Genomic DNA, 22,077 nt, shown 5'->3' with positions numbered 1-22,077 from the left:
TCTGCCCCTCCCACAATGGGGAGATTTCCCTCAGTAGTTTGTGTCATAACAGGGTCATTCTTTCACAGCTGAAATAGTTTACTGATTGTAACAAAGCTAGACTGTATTATATGTATCTCTGAACTTGGAATTTTTTTTACTAGAGATGTAAGGAACACATCTACAATTATTTATCAATTAATAAACAAGATTATGAAGTGGCTGCTGTTTTTCTAGTAAATCTGCTTCTCAGCAAGGTTAGCCTTCTATTTCATGTCATTACTGGCTATGCCACTGCAGAGGAGTCTTTGCCCCCTGCTATCCTGAATACATGCCAATCCGTTGCCCTATTCTGCCACATGGTGGGAAAGTCAGGGCCAGTTTTTCATGCTGCCCCTCTGCATTGTCCTGTACTTAGCCTCTCCTTCAGGTCCATGGTATTGTGTGCTATATCAGCCTCTAAAGAAAACCTGTCAGTAATTTTATGACTTTAAATAAATGAGTTTCTGACATGTGGCTAACAAATACTAGACCTTCAGCATTAAAAAGCCAGTGATTTTGCCTAGGCCGAGATGATGTAAGCCAGAGGTTGGCAAACTCCAGCCTTTAGGCCAGATACGGGCCTCGACCTAACGCCCCTGGCCCATCCGACCCAATGCCAGCCGGCAACGCGCGGTTCCGGAGCCGAGGGTTGCCAGCCGGGATTAGGCCGGAACAAACTACCGGAGCCATCAGAGCTCTGGAGCCGCATGCGGCTCTTGAGCCTCCTCTTGCTGTGGCTCCCTTCCCTTTTTACCATGGACGGCATTAACACTTCCGCCGCCGTGGTAAATAAGTACCATTCCCTCTCCTCCGCAATGCATACAGAGGAGAGGCATTTCCATTAAAGGAGCATTTCTAGTTGGGGGGAGGGAGCCATTAGGGCGGGAATCAGAGAGAGTCCGGCCTAGTGTGCTGCTGCCCACCCCATAAATGGCCTATTGGCCAAAAAAGTTTGCACACCTCTGATGTAAGCAGTCCACTGCAGGCAAGCATTTTCCCAGTTTGCTCTCCTCCAGAGATCAGAAGGCAACAATATAAATTTGTAGCCAATCACAAGGCAAGAGGATCCAGCATTTGTAATTTGACAATTGTGAACACATCTAAGTCACCACCATTTATATGATTGTGTCACCTAGATGGCGACCCTGGATAATGCCTGGACAATGATGATTCCATCCTTCTGCATTCAATGGCATTGTCTAGGGAGCACTGTGATCTGTGTGAGAGATAATAAATACCTCGATACATTACAGAGCATGATGCACTTAGAGTCTATCTTCCATAATGGACTTATTAGAAGAAATGTGGTGGAACATTGTGGTGCCCCTGGGTTGAAGGCATTAGGAATAGCAGGTCATGCCTTGGGGTCAACGATATATAAGTGTATGAGATTGAGGGTTGTACTGTAGAATACAGGCTAGGGAGATGGTAAGGCACAAGTAACAATATGCTTAACTGGATCAATAACCAAAATCTGCTTTTTACTGTTCCAAGAGAACATCAAAAATAAAATAAGTTCTCATGTCACCTATAAATGTCTTCCACCCTCTGGTCAAAGTAAATCCAAACTGGGTATATAGATTAGATTATACTATACAAATCTAACAAAGCTAACACATTTCTGGCAATACCTGTTCTTCATCAGGGCAGGATGTGACCACTAATAAGATGAATTGTTGCCTTAAATAAAATATAACCGGTAATCAGATCACAAAAGCAACTAAATGGCTAAATGGTCTTCAGCTGTTCATTTACATCCACCATTCCTTATGTTGTTCCATCTGATGTCAGTTGATGACTTTTCTTGCTGGACCTTGGCTGGAGTTTAAGCAGACCTGAATGAATACTTCCTGACACCCACCAGGTACATTAAATCAGAGATCCTACAGTTATTCAGTGCTCGGGATGGGGTGGAGAGACTGATTTATGAAGGTTCTCAAAGACTGGAGAGGATACACTTTCATTAGTGATCCTGAGTGATCCAGCAAACCTCTAATGGATTTCTTGAAAGTCATTTGCTATTCATAAAAGTAAATGTTTTCAATCCTGGACTAGATACGTGTCAGGTTTGCTGGATCACCCAGCTTCACTGATGAAAGTGTATCTTCTCAAGTCTTTAAGAGCTTTAATAAATCAGGCCTGACAGGTTTGCAAGAGCTCCCCTTAATTAGCATGCAAAGCATTTGTCCCTGATCATCATTCATTGATCCACCATGGTGGATTGATAAATGATGTTGGGGGATTGCTGTACACCAGATTCTCACCCCAGACTTGCCCCACTGTTGCAACAATTATCTCACAAGTTGGTTTCATGGCTCAGTCAGCCCTGCCAGCACCGGCATATATGAAACACCATTAGTACACCATTAGTTTCCATAGTCACTGTAATAGCCAAGAAACACTCATAAGAACAATCGTACGCTTCAAATTAGCACCTACTGGGTATGTGACATTGTGAGAGTACCCAGAGGTTCCTAAGAATTAGAAGTTGTCTGGAAAATGTCGGTTATTAAACTGTACATGAGTCACATGACTGTAAAGGCAGCGACATGTATAGTTCCCATACCTCATATCACTGCCAAATCCTCAGAGCGTGATATCGTCATATCATCGTCATATCGTCATATCGTCATATCATCACCTGGAGGCAACATATTACAGGTGAGCTATGTGGTTTTAGTTTCAAGTTGCGCAACAAGAGTTTGTCAATTATTTTTCATTGGGAAAAGTTGTTTATGGCTATATTGGGGGGAGGTGATAGTAACTGGAGGGGGAGCTTGAATATCCCCGCTGGTCAAGGGGGGAAAGGATAAAATATACTTGTAATTATAAGTATGCTATTGGTCAGAAGATGACATATGAGTTCCTGCATTGTTGAGATGCTCATAAAACTGGATTCCAGCAGATATAAAAGCTGGGCAGATACACAAATCAGTGCAGCTCAGTCTATACTAATACATCAATGAACACATTTGTTAATGCAAGCAGTGTAGTGTGAGCCATGCATTATTATTATTATTATTATATTAATAAACAAAACAAATTATAAAGCAGCAACATATTATGCAGCGCTGTACATTAAATAGGGATATATATGCAAAAGTGTCAATCACACTTGATTGGCTGATTCAATGGTTGAAAACATTAAATCCATCTAACTGATTCTCTATTGATCAACCTTAATAATGATTTAATTGAAAATTTTTCGGACAAAGCTTTTTTTATTGATCTGTGCCACAGATGAATTTTCAAACAAGTGCATGGTATAGCAATGCTTGCACTACACAAAGAAACATTTTTGATTGTCATTGATTATATCGATCAAAAATAACATTCAGAGAAAATTGCATAAAGTACATCTAGCATTTTTACCTGAATATGATTTGGCAGCCTCTCGCAGTCCCTCTACAGAAGGGCTCAGAAAGGGAGAAGGAGAAGCAGCTCAAGAAGCCAATTAGTCATCCTGTAGTGCAAGACAGACAGATGAGATTATCAGCCTGCTGCTTCTCATTATTGTCCTATTGGAAGCTGGGGGTGGGACCAGATCTACAAGTTTTACCTAACTGCAGCAAATAAAACATAGGTCTCCTGCCTTACAAGCTAGTGCTGTACTATGTGGCAGGGCTGTGTGTAATTCAACACTGGATAAGCAGAACGAAAACCCTTTGGAACTCCAGCTGTTTGCCTGAAGTTTAGCCCCAATCATTGGGGTTCTTACTGGAAATTCAATCCAGTGCGCCAGCACTGCAAGAAAATCACTAATAATGTAAAAACCACACAATTCAATGATAAGACCTTACATTCATTTATCTCAGGAAACTTTGACATTCTACATTCACATGAATTTCATTTCCCATATTTTACACCACTAACCATTTTACATTTTTCAGTCCTTTGAGGCAATGTGAACATTTGGAGTAGATATCCAGAACAATGGAGGGAGCAGCTGAAGGTATTTTATTGCCCTGAGTTAAGTTTGGTTTTACCCAAATTGCCACCTTTTTTGTTCTTTGGGAGGTGGCAATGGGTCCCTGAGTCAAAGTCATTGTCGCCAATCTCAACACAGTCACGGTTCACCCCCTCAGCCTTCTAATGCTCTCCATCCAGTGGGGGGACGCTGGCCAGAGACGGGAGGATGCGTTTATAAATCTCAATCCCACGCAGGAAGACGCTTTCATTCAAGTACTCGTTGTGATCATGGAGCAGGATTGGGGTGTTATTCATGGGGGAGAAGCCAAGGGCATCGAAACCGGCCTGGGGAGAGCAATGAGGAGGGTTATAAATTTTACCATAGATTACGTAGAGGAGGAAGACAATAAAATCCAAAAAAGTAAAACATGCAGAATTTATATCTCATTTCATTCTTTATTATGGCAATAGGATAAAAGCTGGCAATGTCTCAGCAGATGCAGCCATTTCTGTGCCAGTCCTTGTATAAGGCAGCGTTACAATATCAACACAAAGAAAAACAAACAACTGCTTCCAAAAAAAGTCAAAAAATAGTAAATGGTCACAGCACACTGCACAGGATCAATCACCTACCAAAAGTCAATAATTATCCAGACCAGTGGCAATAATAATATGTTCCAATATGGAAATACTTATCTTCCAAATGTCACTAATCGGTCAATGCACAATTTGCACTCACTCCTAATTTATAAGAATCATTCTTCTTAATATTATATCAATCGGAGATGTGTTATTATTATTATACTATATTTATTTAGTGCCAACATATTGCGCAAATTTTTCCTATTTATTTAGATGTCTTAACATGTCCAGTAGATTCACATTGCAAATAAAGATTTAGAACATATGTGGAAAAGTTGCCTGTTCTAAAGTTGTCTGAAATGGATTGGTTGCGATTCATCTTCCTGCTCCCCTCTCTTTTTTTATTCCCAAAAAAGCAGCTAAATAAACTGCGAAACGTTTCAAGGAAGTGAAGGGTCACCAACTCCATGGAAGGTATATTAATGAAGACATTTGTCTCCTATATAAACCTTGAATAAACTAATGGATTAGAAGCTATTCCAATTATTAGCATACAATGAGTAACTGGCAACTCTAAAGTTTTAATATTGTTTTTAAATGTTGATTTATCCTGTGAATAAAAATGTGCATAATGATTTTAAGATCAATTTGAAGCAATTTTTTGTTTCAGTTTGTGTTGTGTTGGGTATGAATTCAGTATACTAACTGGGATTGGAAGTTTGACTGATCACAATTTCTGAAACATTTCAAGTATTTTGCAGCCTTGCAATACATTTGTTATAACAAGACAGATGAGAGAGGATTTGAAGGAAATGATTGGTCTGTACTCACCGTCCTAATATAACGACTGTCAGTGGCAGCTGGGAAAATCTCCGGCTTCAGCTTTAAACCTCTGAAATCAAAGCATGAAATGAAACCCCACAGAACTCCATACATCTATTCATCCATCCATCATCTATAAATCCATCCATCTATCCATCCATCCATGTAACTTAGATCACCCAACAACATTATATTATTCTGTTCTGCTGTGCCAAATAATCAGTGGTGTGACAAAGTTTTTCATTTCTGTTGCTTTCCAGAATGCCGTGTCACCATCTTATTGGACTATGAACAGGAAGTGAGCAACTTTAAGCAGATTTAAACATAAAATGCAACTGATCTACTCACAGCTCCTTGCAGGGGTCACTGAACGCTTTCCACCAAGGGTTGGAGTTATCCGGGGTTGTCATCCTCTGATTCATACATTTCTGTGAAAAAAAAAGATACTTTATTTATATATTGCAATGTTATAAGCTGGGTATTAGTGACAACATTTCTAGAAAACAGGAAATGCAACAGGTAAAGGACAAATTTATGTGAAATCCTTCTTTAAAATACAATATTATCCACCTAATGTGTGATAAGTGACATCTCCCAGATGCTGCAGATCACAGTAGGAGGGGCTAGCACTGTCATTAAAAAAAAGTTGGCCCCTTCCACATCTTCCCTGTAATGCACAACCTACCTAAGAGTGACAACGCAGAAGCTGTGCAATAGTGTGGTCACCCCATTATAGGAGGCTGCATTAGAACATCTCTACTGGCAGGATCAACAGGTATTTGTGGGACTTTGCAGGAGGATAGAAAGTGTAAATTTGCTTTGTAATTAACTGCTCCAAAACATTTTTTACAGGTAGGTCATAGATCTTCTTTAAATGATCCAACCACCTCTCAGGTTTTCTGATGTTTTATTGTCAGATTCCTCTCTTTCATGGCTGCTGGCTGCTCCCCCCATCCCACCAACTGATACATCAGCTGCTTTTGGGAGTCGGTTGTGCAGGGGCGGCATTGCCAATTGTTACCTGCATAGGACGTCTCGCCTGTGATCACCAAAGCTCTAACACAGAACTAACTGCCCCAAGCCACCCACATACCTGGTGGTACTCCCAGGTCACTTGATCACCGGCAGCACGGCACCATCCCTCAAGCTGGGCTTCGAACTCCTGCAGGAGGGGAAACGACAATCAGAGAAAAATAACAAAATTATTTTAATGAATGGGAACAAATTTCACATCTAGTGTATGATCTGGTCTGCACTTTTTTATAAAAAAGAAATTAAACATTTTCCAGCCTACCAATCACAGTGATCACAAAATGCTGACACGTGATTATTTTTTGGTAGATTTGATGGGAATATTAAAACAATTAAATGGCCGGTCAATTAAATTGTGGTGTGTATGGGCACTGCAGCTACTTCTGCATTGTCCACATTCATTGGCCAGATTTTTGGAGAGAAGAATCTTGGAAGGGCAACTTACCTTTAAATTGACGGTCGGGGCACTGCAGCTACTTCTGCATTGTTCACATTCATTGGCCAGATTTTTGGAGAGAAGAATCTTGGAAGGGCAGCTTACCTTTAAATTGACGGTCGGGGGGATGCGGAGGTCAAAGGTTGCTGACATTTCGGTAGGAATCACATTGCAAGAGACCCCTCCGTTCACTTTGGTCATGTTCACTGTGGTGACGTCTCCGAGCGTGAGTCGGGGGTTGGACTGCAATCTGAGACATAACGGGAGCAGGTCTTATTATTATTAGGATGACAGATGTGTAAGAAAAATTCGGGCTGATGTACTAAAGAAAATCAGGCTGTTCACATAGCAAAGTGGAGTAAAATCAAAGATTAGTCAATCACATGCACAGTATTGTAAAAATATTATTTTTCCTTGCACATGATTGGACTCCAGCATTGACCATGGTAAGTGAACATCCTGTATTCCCTTAGTAAATCATCCTCATCAGTTTACCACTGACACGAACCTAGAGTAATGACCTAGGGTGTCATGACCACTAGGAGGCAGCATTTCCTTCATCACTATCTAGCTGGCTTAGGGTAGAAAAAAGTATAAATCCAACCTTAACAACAAACATGTAAAAGCCACTTCCATGCAAACCGCACCAATCTGATCATCAATACAGATTGTATACAAAACAAATACATGGATTTTGCTGAGTAACATTGCAGCCGCTGCACTCGGACTAGAGTACAATATAAGAATGTCAGAGATATCTGATTAGTTGATCTGTATACATGGCTAAACCAGACATTCATTACCCGCCTACTACAATTATTACAAAGATTTACCTTTTCTTCTCCTTTTCTCTGAATTCTAGAAAACTGTTTATGACTGAATTCTGAAAAACAGAAATAAATGAATGTTGGAATTATAAAGGCATCCAGTTTATGGAGATTTATGGAGAATGATGCAACAACCAATCACAATCCAAATCAAAATCAGCAAAAGATGACTTTTGATTGGCTGTTGCCTATTGAACTTTGAATCCTGCAATCAACCTAACTGAAAATGGGGAGGTAAAAGAAAAAAAAAAGAAACAATTCTATGGTATGAGGATAGGAGGGGAAGGAAGGTGGGGAAGATGTTCTGTGTTCCTAAAGAGGAGAATTGGGAGAGGCTGATAATGCTGCTTGGGATTTTAAAACATAGGAGACAGTGTTGTCTGCTCACTACAGAAAGTCAGAATCTTAGCAGGTATTTGTTGGTGCTGGTTGCATTATTAAAGGATAAAACGTGGGGATGTTGCAGTGATATAATGAACAATTTTTATTATTATTTTGCCCTGACACAGATTTTACAATAAAAAGTTAAGGAAACTCACAAGTTTGGAGGCGGCCGTGTTCTCTATGAATCGGGAGCCATGTCCGGGGTCACCTCTGCAATGAACCGTTATCCCTGCGGATCCAGAAGCAGATAGTCAGACTGATCACCAGAACATTCACACTGACAACATTCCCATCACATAACAGATTTCCCTGAATTTATTTGTGCTTTGTATATCTGTGTGATATCAACTGACACAGATTGATTTGTCTTCATTGAATCTTAAAGATGATGAGATTAAAAAATATGGAGCTATCAATGGGGAGGAGCTTTGATTTTGCCCCCATAATTATGCCCCTATTCAGATATGCCGGGTATAGAATTTTCATTCAGATGATGTCAGGCTGTGTGAGTTCAGCAATTTGTAAAGGAAGGTGAAATAACTTACACCAGACACACTTCTCTGCGTAAAATACATTGAATTCATCCGAGGGGCTTGCAAGACCTGAAAAAAGGAAGCGAGCAGTGAGCAAATGAAAGAGAGAGATGAGGTGGGGAGGGGGGAGGGGGGTGGTTGAGAGAGAGAGAAAAACAGAAAAAAAATATTAGCATAAATAAATAAAATAGACAGATGAACAATAATAGAATGAAATTTACACCAATGTAGAGGAGGGGTCGCCTACCTTCATCGAGGGTAATTCCAGGGTTCAGTGCCCGGAATTCAGGGTGTTCTGCTAAGATTTCCATCCCTGTGTGACCCCCAATTTCTTCATCTGTTAGAGAAATAGAGGTTAGTTAATTTTTAGCTATTTTCTGATGAGGGTCAGTACTGGTGGTGTGACTTTTCCATGGTGCTGTAATAGAGATCAGTCCCCCCCCCCCTCCCCCCCTACACAGTACAAATCAAATAGGTAGTATAGTTCCACCGTCCAATGCGTCAATCGTAATCCCTCAGCCTTCAGTTCGCGGACAGCTTCCAGATATCTATGGGATAGGAAAAGGGGGCATAAGATGGGGGGGCTCCAAAATAAAAATAGCAAAAATGAAAGCAAAATTACTGAAATTTAGTAAGATGCCCTTTTTAGTAAAACAGTAGAAGAAAACACACACAACCAATAAAAAAATTGCTTCCATGATATTCATTGACCCAGTTTCCCCCTGCCAAGAATACTTTCCTTCCCCTCTAATTCTGTTCTGATTTGTGCTTGCCAGTTCTCATATCTGCCTGCACCAAAACCTGTTTCTACAACAAAACCCCATCCTCTTCATGTACAGCAAACTTTCATCTACAGTAAACCCCAGCCCTCCCTACCTGCACCAGAGCCCACCTCTTGTCCCCTAAAAAAACCCCATCACCTGCACCAAACCCAACCTATTCCCTTGAAATAAACCCCGCCCTCTCCACCTGTACCAAACTCCACCTCACAATAAGCCCTACCCTGCACCAAGCTCCACCCCCTACTGACTTACTGGATAGTGACGGATTTCATATCCTGCGTCCCTCTGGCGTAGATGTTCCCATCTTTATCCTTGTGGGCAGAGAAGGGTGGGTAGGTCCAGAATTCCTGAAATGATACTGATTATCTTAATCATTTTTCGTTAATTTTACGTCCACAGCTAGTACTTCTACCTTCAGCTGGGGAAATTATCCCCCAGCCATGGCAAAAGCTAGAAGGTTTCTTGGGTGGAGCTTTTATTAGGGTAACATTATAGGAATCTGCATCAGAAGGATGGAGACTGCAGCAAGGGAAAGGAGACTCCATGGCTGGGGGAACCCCAGGGGGTCAGGCCCACCATTAAAGGCTTGAGAACCGGGGGCGGCATGAGGGGAGCCCCTGCATCTCCTCTGAATTATTATAGCATTTCTCACCTCAAACACCGGAACCACATCTGTGTGAGAATTCAGGATGATGGACCGGAGGTGGGGCTGTGTCCCTGTCCAGGTGAGGATGAGGATTGGTTTTCCTTGAACAAACTGCAAAAGACAACGCGTTACCAATAAAGAGGACCGGTCACTATCTGTAATCGCTGAGGTGTCACAATGTACAGCAACATTCTCAGAATGCTTAAATGTTTAAAGCTCATTGAGTTCTTGTTAGTGACTTTGCCTGGGCTGAGAAATTGTCATCAGGAAGTGTTTCCTCCCCCCTCCCTTCCAGTGATCAGACTGCAACATTGTAACTTGAATTATGCATATATATATATGGTGATGACATATTCCATGGCACTTCACACAATCAGGCTGATATATCATGATATATCCTGATAGACTATCATGGGAGAACGTGGGTGACCCAGCAAACTTCGAATGGGTTTTAAAAAAAATTATTTGATAATATTTGGCAAATGTTTTCACTCCTGGACCAGGTCCATTCCAGGTTCTCCCATGATAGTTTATCCTCATGATAGTTTATCCTCACCAGTCTTGGAGAGTATTAATAATTCAGGCAGATGTGATAAATGAAGATTATCATTTTTTTATCGCTCTCATTGCACCGACCTCCAGCACTCGGCTCTCCAGTCCGATCTCTTCCGCCATTTTGAACAAAAAATGCCGAATTCCATCTGTAACACAGGAAGAAAGGGGGATTTTATGGGTTAATGATCTGATATAATCTCATGGAGAGATAATCACTGAAATTTCATATAAATCTATTAATTTTATTGGACGATAAATGTATATCCCCCCTCCCATTTTATGACCATGCCGGAAGTTTCAGCACACATGAGTGGTCAAAAGTCAGCTGAAGTTTGCAAGTTGCTGACTGGTCATCCGCCTGACCTCCCACCATGGGGTTATTTTACTACAACAATTGCAAAAACATTATTACATAAGGTGAACCTGACCCCACCAATCATGAGAATAGCAACTTTAAAACACACAGCGGGGGATTTTACTAGAATATGATTGGGTATTCAAAATTAGTTCAGGTTCACTGCATTCACCAACGTTCACCCAGCAACATAAAATGCACTCACTCACTGTGTGTATCTGTGGAGGAGCAGTGTTGTCACCCCAGGACTACAAAACACCTCCCCACTCCTCTGTTCTTAATGTTATTAAAGGGGCCAAATAGCACTGAGCTCCTTGTTAATATAGATGTCAGATCTCTTCTTCCCAAGTGCAGAATTGTATAATTGTTACAATCATATGTAAACTCTGCACCTTTAATGGCCGCCATTCCTTCAACAAGTTGGATCTAGCAAAGTGTTGAACTTTCCCTCCTTGTGATGAGCTCAGCACTGTACAGAGTTCACTATTCGGCTGCAGAACAGGGAAGAGAAGTTCTGTGGGGGGGGGGGTCATAGGAGGGGGATCGCAGGGAAAAGGGGGAATCTTAGGGGAAGGGGGATCTCGGGGGGTCTCAGGGGAGTGGGGGGAATGTCATGGTAAGCAGGGGGGGATCTCAGAAGAGGGGGTGATATTGGGGGAAAGGAGAGATCACAGGGAGGAGGGGGGTTCCAAGGGGTTGTGGGAATCTCAGAGAAAGGGGGAGATCCCAGAAGAGGGGTCATCCCAGGGGAGGGGGGTATCTCAGTACAGGCAAAAAGGGATCTCAGAAGGGGGGGAGAGGACCCCAGATAAGTGGACAGGGGATCTCTGCAGAGGGGTGTCTGCAGCGTTGGTGCTCCTTCTTACCATAGTCTGGCTCAGGCTGGATACTGCGGATCCTCAGATATTCCTGGAAGCGGGTGGTCGAGGGGTTCTCAGTGGGGTTCGTCATCTGCGGGGAACAATATTCTCAGTATGAACGCTGCAGAGACAAGCTCAGTAACTGGAGGATTTACAGCCAAACCTTCCTAATCCCTGTTTTGCATGCCTTGATTAACCCTGGCAGTGACAAAGCAGGCAATAATAAAGAAGATCTAACTGTCCTTACTAACAGAGGAACTACAAATCCCAGCATGGCCTCAAGGCTCTGAATTGATCCTTCCACCACTACAGCTGTTATCTGAAAGCTTCTGAGAAATAAACAAGTCACCCAAGGGCACCTGGAGTTTAAAGCCATGGAACTACAGGTGCCAGCGTACCATCTGATCAGAGGTGTGACTGTGAATTCTGCCCCCTTGGCAAGCGTTTATTGCAACATTCTACATCACATGCACTCATGCTAATGCACACACTTTTAGGAAATACCCAATTGTATCCAACTAGCAGTTGTTTTTATCACAGCAGACACCCTGCATTATGTATGATGGCTGCAGGGATCCCACCTGGAATATTCTGCTCTGTATCTGCTCCCATCCCCCAAATGTCCTTACTGCCATCTATGTCTATTTTGCACTGTCATGCTGCCCTTCTGCCCCTCTGGCATTTGCCTTGGCAGTCCCTCCCCTTCCTTCTGCCTCTTTACATTACTTCTGTCAGTGAGTCCCTGGTATTATTATCATCTCGTATTTACATAGCGCCAACATATCCTGCAGTGCTGTACAAAGTCCATAGTCATGCACTGTCTCTCAGAAGTGCTCCAAGTCTGATGCAACTAGCATGGAGCACCAAAAGTCCCAACATGCCCAGTTACCGTTATACTTGTTTAACCCTTACAGAGCCATAGAGCTCTATCAGCACTGCTGTAATACCCACAGCATGAACTACATATCCCAGCATGCCTTTCTATATAGGGTCCATGCCAATACAATGCAGCCCTACATCAGACAGCCAGTCACAAAATATAAAACCCCACCAGGGAGGGGTCCCTGCGTTGTCCCTAGCTGTCACCTCTGATAACAAGAAGCTGCTGCAATGTTTCCCCAACTCTGTAGAGCCTATTTACACCATGAAATGCCCCCCTGCCAGTCTCCAGCACTGCCACCCACTTCTGCCCTGTGTCTCTTTACTCACTGCTCCAGCTTTCTGTGATCACTACACCACTCAGAGCACTGCCCTATATAGGAGAGCCAGGCAGACATCAGCAATCCATCCCCGAGCTCAGCCACCTGAGAAGTTACAATGTTACAATGTAATGTGCAACAAAGACAAATGTGATGATAATACAGAGCCTGGGAAAGGGGTGTTTATTATTTGTGTGATCAGAGTAGTTATTTATTATTTATATGATCAGAATATTTATTTATTATTTATATGATCAGAGCATTTATTTATTATTTGTATGATCAGAGTATTTATTTATTATTTATATGATCATAGTATTTATTTATTATTTGTGTGATCAGAGTATTTGTTTTAATATATAGAATCAGAGTATTTATTTTATTATTTGTATTATCAGAGTATTATTTATTATATTAATTATAATATTATTGTAGGCTCATGGGGTCACCCCCTCCCAGTGTATCTGCTGCACTCCATTTATATTTGTCTATATTGTATACCGTACAGTGTCATGGAACATGATGGTGCTATAGAAATGAGTAATAATAATAATATTTGTATTTATATTTTTTTATATTGACAATGTATCTATCAAATGTGAAAAACAAAGGAAAAAAAATATCACAGTAAGTCAAAAAAGCAGAGTGAAGGAAGGAACTCTGCTACTTGGCTGGAGTTCTGAATATATTATTGTTTTTGTTAATAAACAGGATTTATATAGCCCCCACATATTACGCAGTGCTGTACATTAAATGTTGATTATGAAAATAATTATAGAAGTGCTGTCCGATGTCTGTGACCCCGCTGGGGGGATTTCTGTATTCTCTGCTGTCACAATGACAGCTCTCCGATCAGAAGGGTGAATGAGCTTTAACGGTTGAAAAGTACTGACACAGCAGGAAGCTCCAGACCTGTGCAGAGATACTACTGCTGCCCCACAACAAGCACTTGTTGTCTAGCTCTTTCTCTGGCTTTTCTACTCAGACGGTGGCTGCTTTCTTCTTCGCAGTAAATGGGAACTATTTTTTTTGCATGTGGCTGTAGCAATTGCAGTGCATGTTGTTCATTATTGCATTTACAAATCTGGTGTTCTGCGTGTGTTTGCTTCCCAGCAGCAATTTACTTTGCACACAGGTATGGCCAGCTGCACGACTGTGTAAGTAACTGAGTAGGCTGCTCACTCTGCAAGGAATAGCTCAGCAAATAAAGTGAAGACCTCCCTTTTTTTAATCTTCTTGCATGTGATTGTGCTAAGTGAATTTTCAATTCATTTACCAAACTAAGAAAAATGAGAGATAAGTGAACATGCTGAACTCCTTAGTAAATCAGTCTTCAGATGGCCTAAAATCTAGGCTCTCTTGATCGCATAGTCTGGCTTCTAAAAACATTGTGGGTGTTTCAGACCATTAGAGACTGCAGTCAATTTAATATTTACAGTAAGACAGAATGAATCTGATACTGTAGGGCCCTGGTCCAGCAACAGTACTCGCCAGACACCAGTCCCCCAATCTAACACCACACTCATCCCTGCGTCTCCCAGCACCCGGTCGCCCCCAGGACTTGCGCAAGGGATGGCATCCGGGAAAGGGCTGGCAGAGGACCAGGAGCCCACAGATAAAGCAGTAGCAAGATTCCAACAGAGACAAGGCCGGAGTACAGAGCAGAGGTCATAAACAGAAAATCAGTCCACCATGAAGTACACAAGGGCAAAACAGAAGCAGAGTCAGTGTCACAGGCAAAAGGTTGGTACAGGCGGCATAAATTCACAGGATCAGCAACAGTAAATCAGCAAAATGTACACACCAGCAGCAGATCAGCCCAGCTTAACACTACAACAGGCACTGGTGACTGGGAGATGAGAAGATATATAAGTCCCAGCAGCCAATGGCAGTGCAGGATTCAGTCAGGAACCAATCAGCCTCTAAAACCCCCTTCAGCTGTGCACAGCCTCAAAGTATGTGCTGGGGATGCCGATAAAATACACCAGACTGCACGGCTAATGGGAAGCAGGGGCTGCTGCTATTTTTTTATTCTCCTTGTTGCTGCAAGTGACGTTGCTGGAGAAAATAAGCTGTGTGGGATATGGAGGTTAAAATAGAAGGGGATGTAAAACACAACCAATGTACTAAGAAGGAAGCAGAGCCTGTGCCTGTAATAAACATTATTTATATTATAAAAGGAACACGCTGATCTCACAGTATAGTACAGAAGATTGCAGGGTAGGGGATGGGATTGGTGTATTGATTGCAGGATGCAGCAAACATGTCTCCATTACAAATTCCTATATTCCCTGATTGAGGGGCCCTCAGGAAACAGAATTATGGGGAAACAATATGGCACATGGCGTTCTGCAGATCCATCCAGCAGGATTCCTGTAATATCTAACTGTATCCGAGATTATTGCATGAATTCGTCACATTTGGTCCCCCGTGTGCAGAGTCCATGAAGTGACCATTGAATGATGTTATTTGTGTCGGCAGTTCTGATCCCCCCTGCAGCCTTCACTGATGACACCCTGCAATTGTCTGTACATCTGGATTGTATAACACACACATGTGATTCCAGAAAACACAAAACCCTTGACATAGAAATCTACTTCCTGTTTTTGTGGCCTCTCACCCTGCAGATGTCTGAATAAAGGTAAATTACTATAAAATGTTGGATTGCGGAGGGTTAGACCCTGTGTCAGGTTTTTATTGCTGTGTTCTTATTGGGGAGATATGAATCTATTGTGCTGGTGTGATGGATAATCAAAAATATGAAGGGTTGTCACCCCAAAAGGAACAGAGGGGAAATCTTCCATTGGGGACATTTGTTCTGGTGCCATCAGTACCTCTGGGTTTATTATCAGACCAGTGATCTATTTATTTTACCTTTGTCCCTACCTGGCCTGCAAGTAGATGAATCAAAGTCCGCAGAACATTCTGTGCAGGTTCTGTTAATCGTTACATCATCGCCCTCAGAGCATCGTCTGGTTACATTGTCACCACTTAGGACTCCGTCTATAATTTACTAAGAGACAATGGAGAAAATTCCAGAACCAGCAGGAGCCCAGAATAACCTCGCAGGGTCACTGGAGGACTCAGCTACAACTCTCCATCCACACACAGATGTTTCATCCGAGATTCACATCGAGTGAATTGTGTTATTGCACATTGACACACATAAACCACGCTAATGACAATGTGTTGTCACTTTCTGAGGCTTCTCCCAGCAGTCCCAGGAAACTGAATGGATGATGAATGTTTATTCACTCAGCTTAGTGAATGTGTTGAAAATCCCCCCCCCAGTAGTTTGTGTCTCTGCCCCTCCCACAATTGGGAGATTTACCCCAGTAGTTTGTGCTCATCCTTTATGTATTTTATCCCAGACTGACATCTAGTGGACATAAGTAGATACTACAAAACATTAAAGTGAACCGATACTTTTCTCCAGCCGGGGAAAAAAATTAGTTCACTGTAAAGCCCAATTCCTTCAAAGCCACAACAGAAACAGCTGTGACATAAAATAACCAACACGTATTTATTACATCATTATCTGACATCACAAGGTAACACACTGCCATGCTTGGCTTGCATTGTGCATGCTGTAAAAACTGATAAAGCTGATTGTGGGACATTTTTACATTTGTATTTTTTTTTTCTAGGAATGACAGGCAGTTTAGAATCTGAAGCTGGATTTCCTTTTGTATCGTCAGGGAGAGGAAATCTAGGCAAAGCTCGGCTCTCTGCCCCCAATGCCAGTCACCAGTAATATCCGCAGGTGCTCCATCCAACACCAAAAAAACAAATTTATCATTGGCTGAATTACGACTGAATACTAGTTAAAGCAGAACCTATGATTCTTCCAGTTATGGATACTTAATTGTTAAATCCAACTGTATATTTGTATCAAAATGCTTCCATGAAACTTATTCTTATCATCCGTCTGTCAAATGTTGCCTCCTCCATGTCAGCTGATATCAATCCCATGTAACAACTGCAGCTTAGCCAGTGGGTATGGAAGCAGGCTGGCATTCCTCTCCCCAGCTGGGCACCATTGGCAGATGATAGACTGGGGAGAAGCTTTGGGGTTGGTAAAGGAAGCTGAACACTGAAGGAGAATCGTACAAACACAAGGGGGAGTTACTGAGCCATGGATATCAGTACCAAAGGGGTATAAAGTGTTACCTCCTGTACCTCCTGTGTGCCTTGTGACCTGCCAATGATTCTATATTAGGTAAATCTTATAATAATAAAGCAACCAGCCAGTGAAGGGGCCTCCAATATACAGTGAAGGGGTTCCCATACATCCAATATACAGTGAAGGGGTCCTCATATAACTTACATGACAGGGCCCCCATCTAATTCACATGGAGTGGAGGAGACCCCATATACCACACACAGAGTGCAGGAGACCCAAATATCTCATATATAATAGTGGGGCCCCCATATATCTTACATAGAATGCTGGGGTATTTGTATATCTTACCTATAGTGCTGGGGCCCCCATATACCTTGTTAGGGTCCCCCTAAAGCTCACATTTAGTGGTAGGGTCCCCATATATCTTTCACAGAGTAGTGAGGTTACCATATATCTCAGAGTGGTCCTCTTATAGCGCACATATAGTTGCAGTGTCCCCTTATATCTCACAACACCTAACCCTTCCCATGACACGCCATACATGTATGTCAGTCCCTCCCACTCATACATTAGAAGTAGCGGTGCCATTACTCCATAGATCACATTATTGCTGTGAGCAGTCCGGGGTCCACCATGCCAATGTCCTTATAAACACTATGGTCATCTATATTTTTTTAGGCTGCTGTCCATAAAATTATTACAATTTCAGGCTGGTGGCCCAGGCTGGGGTGTCTCACACAGGTGAAACCTGGGCTGAGGTCTTACTCAGAGGAGCCAATAGGCCCTTGCAATTTATTTATGCATGAAAGTCACCAATCATCTCCCAATCACCGACCTCGCAGTCCTTCCTCTTCCTCCAATTGCAAGCATTGTGTAGATTGCACTCATCCCGTCACGGTGATGCCCCGAGGAGCAGGATTAAAGTTTGCTGAGAAACATTAGCAAAGAGGAATGAAATTCTTCAGGTCTGTCCATGTAACAGGCATGCCCCGCCCCCTTCAGTGGACCGAGTGTGTGATTGGGCAGGTTCTGCAAGCTTTCCAGGGATTGGACGCCCAGATTGTTGTCCAACGTGCCATAGACAATGAGGGTGGGGACCTGCGGGGGGACAATCAGATGTAATGAAAGTTGCAAATACGAAAAACATTCACTACTCTGCATGTATGGAGGATAGAACATGTGACCTACATACAACTACTTACTGTCAGTGACATTAAAGGGTCCCTCCAACTACTGACAGTTATGATGGATGCTAGAGAGATAAAGTGGACCTGTCATCAGCTTTATAAGTCCCCATGAAAAGAATCCCTGACATGTCACCATATATACGGTAGAAGCAGTGTCATCATTTCAGGTATCTGGCAGCCATAAGGCTCCACCTATATCTGGAAGATCATTTCTGGGTGGACTGGCCCTTGAAAGCTCCTTTATGACTCTATACTTCCCACCCGGGTCCCTGACACTCCCCCTACCTGGATCTGCTGGTACTGCTCCCGCTTGAAACCTTTGGTCCCTACAGGGGCGATGGGGATGAATCCTCGGAGGCGGTCCGGATGCTGTAGGAGGAGGGGTAAGGAGAACAGACCGCTCATGGATGGGCTGATGAGAACCAGCTGCCGGGTCCCCAGGGACTCCATGATGTGCAGCAGGTAATCTGTGCGTCCTTTCTCTGATGACATCGGCTGGGCCTGCAGTGATTGGCCTTATCCTGTAATGAAAAGCAGACATGCTCAGATGTGTTATATTGCCAACGTTCATGTTGTCACCCTACTGTGTCCACTCCATAGCGCTGCCTGATAGGACTGCACAGAACGGCCAACTGAAGGAGCTCACATGGCAGGCTGGCAACCCTAAGCCACGGCCTCTCAATTATCAGCAGCGTTGTCAGCCTGCAGCGAACGCTTCATAAGCAGGCAATACCAATCAGACAGCCCAGCTGATGAGCTCACTCTCCTGAGTGACAACGCTGCTGATAATTGAGTGGAAGTGGTTTAATGTTGTGAGCTCTTTCAGTTGGCCATTCAGCTGTCTATCTGTTCTGTATTCTCCTCGTGCACACCTGACAGGCTCCCCCATAGCCAGCTAAGAGAATGCACGCAACAGGGTGACAACGGTCCTGCTCTTTGAAAGGCAGTGGCCTAGTGTTGTCAGCCTGCAAAGTGCTCAAACTGGCAGGATCTCCAAGATGTCCTCCAGGGTTAGAATCCCATTGTGCTGCCTAATCTTTACCCCTACCTGCCCGAGGTCTAATCTTACCCACATCACCACCACCCTACACACACACCTTAACCCTCAATCCCTCACCTACTCCCCAACCTTAACCTGTCCACCCATCTAGTCCTTATCCCTTGACTTGCTGTCTAACCTTACAACCCCCCCCCCCCTATATACCTGACCTTAAGGTAGCTCCCTGACCCTACTACCTTCCCAGGTACCTCCCTTCCCCCCAGGTTTGACATTCCAATGGATCTCCTGCACTGATCCCAGTTCTTTCCTCTTCCCAATCACCTGGCAGATCGATGGCTAGTGCCCGATATCCGTGCTCCGAGAGGATCTGCAGAGTCCCCAAATCTTCCCAGGTTTTGGAGGTGAAGGATTGGCCATGTAGGAGGAGCACCGTGAACCTGGGAACACACAAATATCAGATCCGCATCAATTCTTGAATACTGGAGGAAGAAATTTCCTGTGCACGCTCCACTTCCTGCACGATGAGCTACAACCATAACCCAACACATCGGCAATCTGAAACTTAACCTACCGTCAGATTCCACCCAATCGCAGAAACCAAATAATTTTCCCAGCTCCCTCTGGTGATCCCGCCATAGAGAGTTTTGTTCTGGTACTTCCTGTTATGGCATGACAACACTGTGTCCCTTGTCTTCCAATTTCTCTCCTATGTTGTCCCTATGCCAAGTGCGCCCTCTGATGGAGAATATAGTCAGCCACGTCACCGGACATTGCCCAGGCATGGTCTACAGTTACCCGGGAGATGATGCATGTAGACGGGAAGTGAATAAAAGAGGCCGCAGGGGATCAGCAGCACCAATAGGATAAAAACAGAGCGTCATTATCTATTGGCCGATCATGATGGAGGATACTACGGTGCCCCCCTGCAGCTTACTCTGATATTTGTCCCCAGCAGACTCCTCAGCCTAATAATTCAGATTTCTATAATGAGACTTTTCTGTAAATTTGCCATTATTGGTGCCCGAGGCGGCGGGGGTGGCAGAGATAGCGGAGGGGGAGGGGGTCATTATTTTCTGCAGTTCCTCTAATTACTGGAAATTGGCCACAGTGATATTTGTACAAAATCATCAGAAAACAAAGCAGCCAATAAGATTACAAAGGACAAAAGTAGCTGAAACCTCATTGGTTGTTGTGGGCAGGACTGACATGAAGGGGTTAAAGGGAGGGGTGAATCTCCCCATCTGTCACATGTGGACCTGATATACCCCGGCATCGCATCTTGTGGGTCTGTGCTGCCCCAGCCGAGTGATCAGCCCTGGAAAACCAGAAGTCAACACATTTTAACCCCCGAACCCCACCGCGTAGAACAGTGACAACAAACAGAATTCATCTCACTTTGAATTTCCCCTTACTTCCTGTTGTGTCTTAGGGGCAGGAAGTGATGGGAAATCTTCCCATCTAATGGCAATGTTTTAACCCTTTCCTGCTCTACTAAAAAAAAGGGGGGGGCTCCACAGTCATCTGAATGGTGTGTAACCCCTTCCAAGCTGGCTAGACAGCCGAAACCGACCCTGAAACCCTAAATTTGGGGTCAAAAACTTGGGGACCCCCAGTTAAATGTTTGGATGACACAAGGCAAGCGTTGTCACTGCTGGGGATTCCAGGCATGCTCGTTGCAATGGCGGCAGATTTGAGGGGTCACCTGACTGTGGGACGCAGTTCTGAGCACAATGATTGGCTGTCTGGACGATGGGGTTACCCCAAGGATCCCTACTGGCCCCCAATATTTGCACCTAGCGAGCAGATATCTGGTGGCAGTTCTGTCTGAGCGCCTCCTGGTGTCTGGGGGTCCTAGGATGAGATGAGGGTGACCCCGGGGTAACATCTGGATCCCCTCACCTCTCCGGTGGGCCGCCCTCCAGGGGGCTGCGTGGCACGGCCTCCCGGTAGAAGGTGGGCCAATCCCCAGACAGGGTGGCCCTCCGCACGGTGACGTTCAGGTTGTCCTGGGGTTCGGATCGCAGAATCTCCAGTTTGGGTTCTTCTGGTTCTGGTTTGGCAGTGGGGAGGAGCAGATAGAGGAGGAGGGAAATGGACAGAACCAGAAGAAGAACCGCCAGCTTGTGCCGACCGAATGCCATCCTGTATCCCTGACCCCAACAGGAGGGGGCGTCCTCCCAGCTCACCGTCCTGGCACCCCAACCCTGCCAGCTATCATGGCCGAACTCCGCTCCGCCCAGCTGCAGCGTTACTGCCCCTCCCCCTCCTCCGTCATTGGCTCCCCTCCCCGTACGGGGAATGGCCGCTTCCCTCACACCGGTGATTGGCGGGCTGACAGGGCCTCTTTATGGGACAATTCCCACTCCTGAATATTGTAACTTTATTCTCTTTTCTGTTTGCTAGCTGCTGATTCCATATTAACCCTTTATTGACCTCCATGACGCCAGCATATACCATAGCGCTGTACAAAGTGAGGGCATTCAGGGGACCAATGTCATTATAATACTCAGATACTTCAAACACTATGAGCCTGCCAGAAATCCTGTAATGGGATCACTTCCTGTGCTCTCTGCCTGTTATCTGTTCCAATGTTTCCGAAAATCTTCAACTTTGTTATCAGAACTACAAAACACAACCAGGAGAGACCAGCGAGCAAACTGCCAGACACAGGAAGTGTATTAGTGGCAGGATCACCGGGAGAAACTTTCTATTGCTTCTTCTCACCGACCAGATTACATGTATGAAGAACAGCACTTACGGCATGCTACATTGGCACACAAGCGGTCACTTCAGCGTGCCTTATGTGCACTTTAAGATGCGAAAT

At 43.9% G+C, this 22,077-nt stretch overlaps 2 protein-coding genes across 2 annotated transcripts; both read right to left on the bottom strand.

Moving 5' to 3' along the window:
* Nucleotides 1–3,810: 3,810 nt before the first annotated feature.
* Nucleotides 3,811–12,394, bottom strand: ACY1 (aminoacylase 1). The gene is made up of 15 exons (XM_072420391.1): nt 12,326–12,394; nt 11,751–11,835; nt 10,611–10,675; nt 9,981–10,085; nt 9,581–9,675; nt 9,030–9,094; nt 8,794–8,886; nt 8,559–8,615; nt 8,169–8,242; nt 7,636–7,685; nt 6,908–7,052; nt 6,428–6,496; nt 5,683–5,762; nt 5,344–5,404; nt 3,811–4,275 (listed from the first exon to the last, which is right to left on the bottom strand). Exons 1-15 carry the CDS (start codon nt 12,377–12,379, stop codon nt 4,111–4,113), a joined length of 1,263 nt encoding a protein of 420 aa, XP_072276492.1. The 5' UTR covers nt 12,380–12,394; the 3' UTR covers nt 3,811–4,110.
* Nucleotides 12,395–16,452: 4,058 nt separating this feature from the next.
* Nucleotides 16,453–22,014, bottom strand: ABHD14A (abhydrolase domain containing 14A). The gene is given in 4 exon segments (XM_072420389.1): nt 16,453–18,164; nt 18,539–18,774; nt 19,575–19,690; nt 21,153–22,014. Coding segments are annotated over 4 exon segments (774 nt in total). The 5' UTR covers nt 21,395–22,014; the 3' UTR covers nt 16,453–17,984.
* Between the last annotated feature and the right edge of the window lie 63 nt (nt 22,015–22,077).

The sequence above is a fragment of the Pyxicephalus adspersus genome, chromosome 8 (assembly GCF_032062135.1).
Source record: "Pyxicephalus adspersus chromosome 8, UCB_Pads_2.0, whole genome shotgun sequence".
NCBI lineage: Eukaryota > Metazoa > Chordata > Amphibia > Anura > Pyxicephalidae > Pyxicephalus > Pyxicephalus adspersus.
This window is presented reverse-complemented; position numbering and strand designations above follow the sequence as displayed.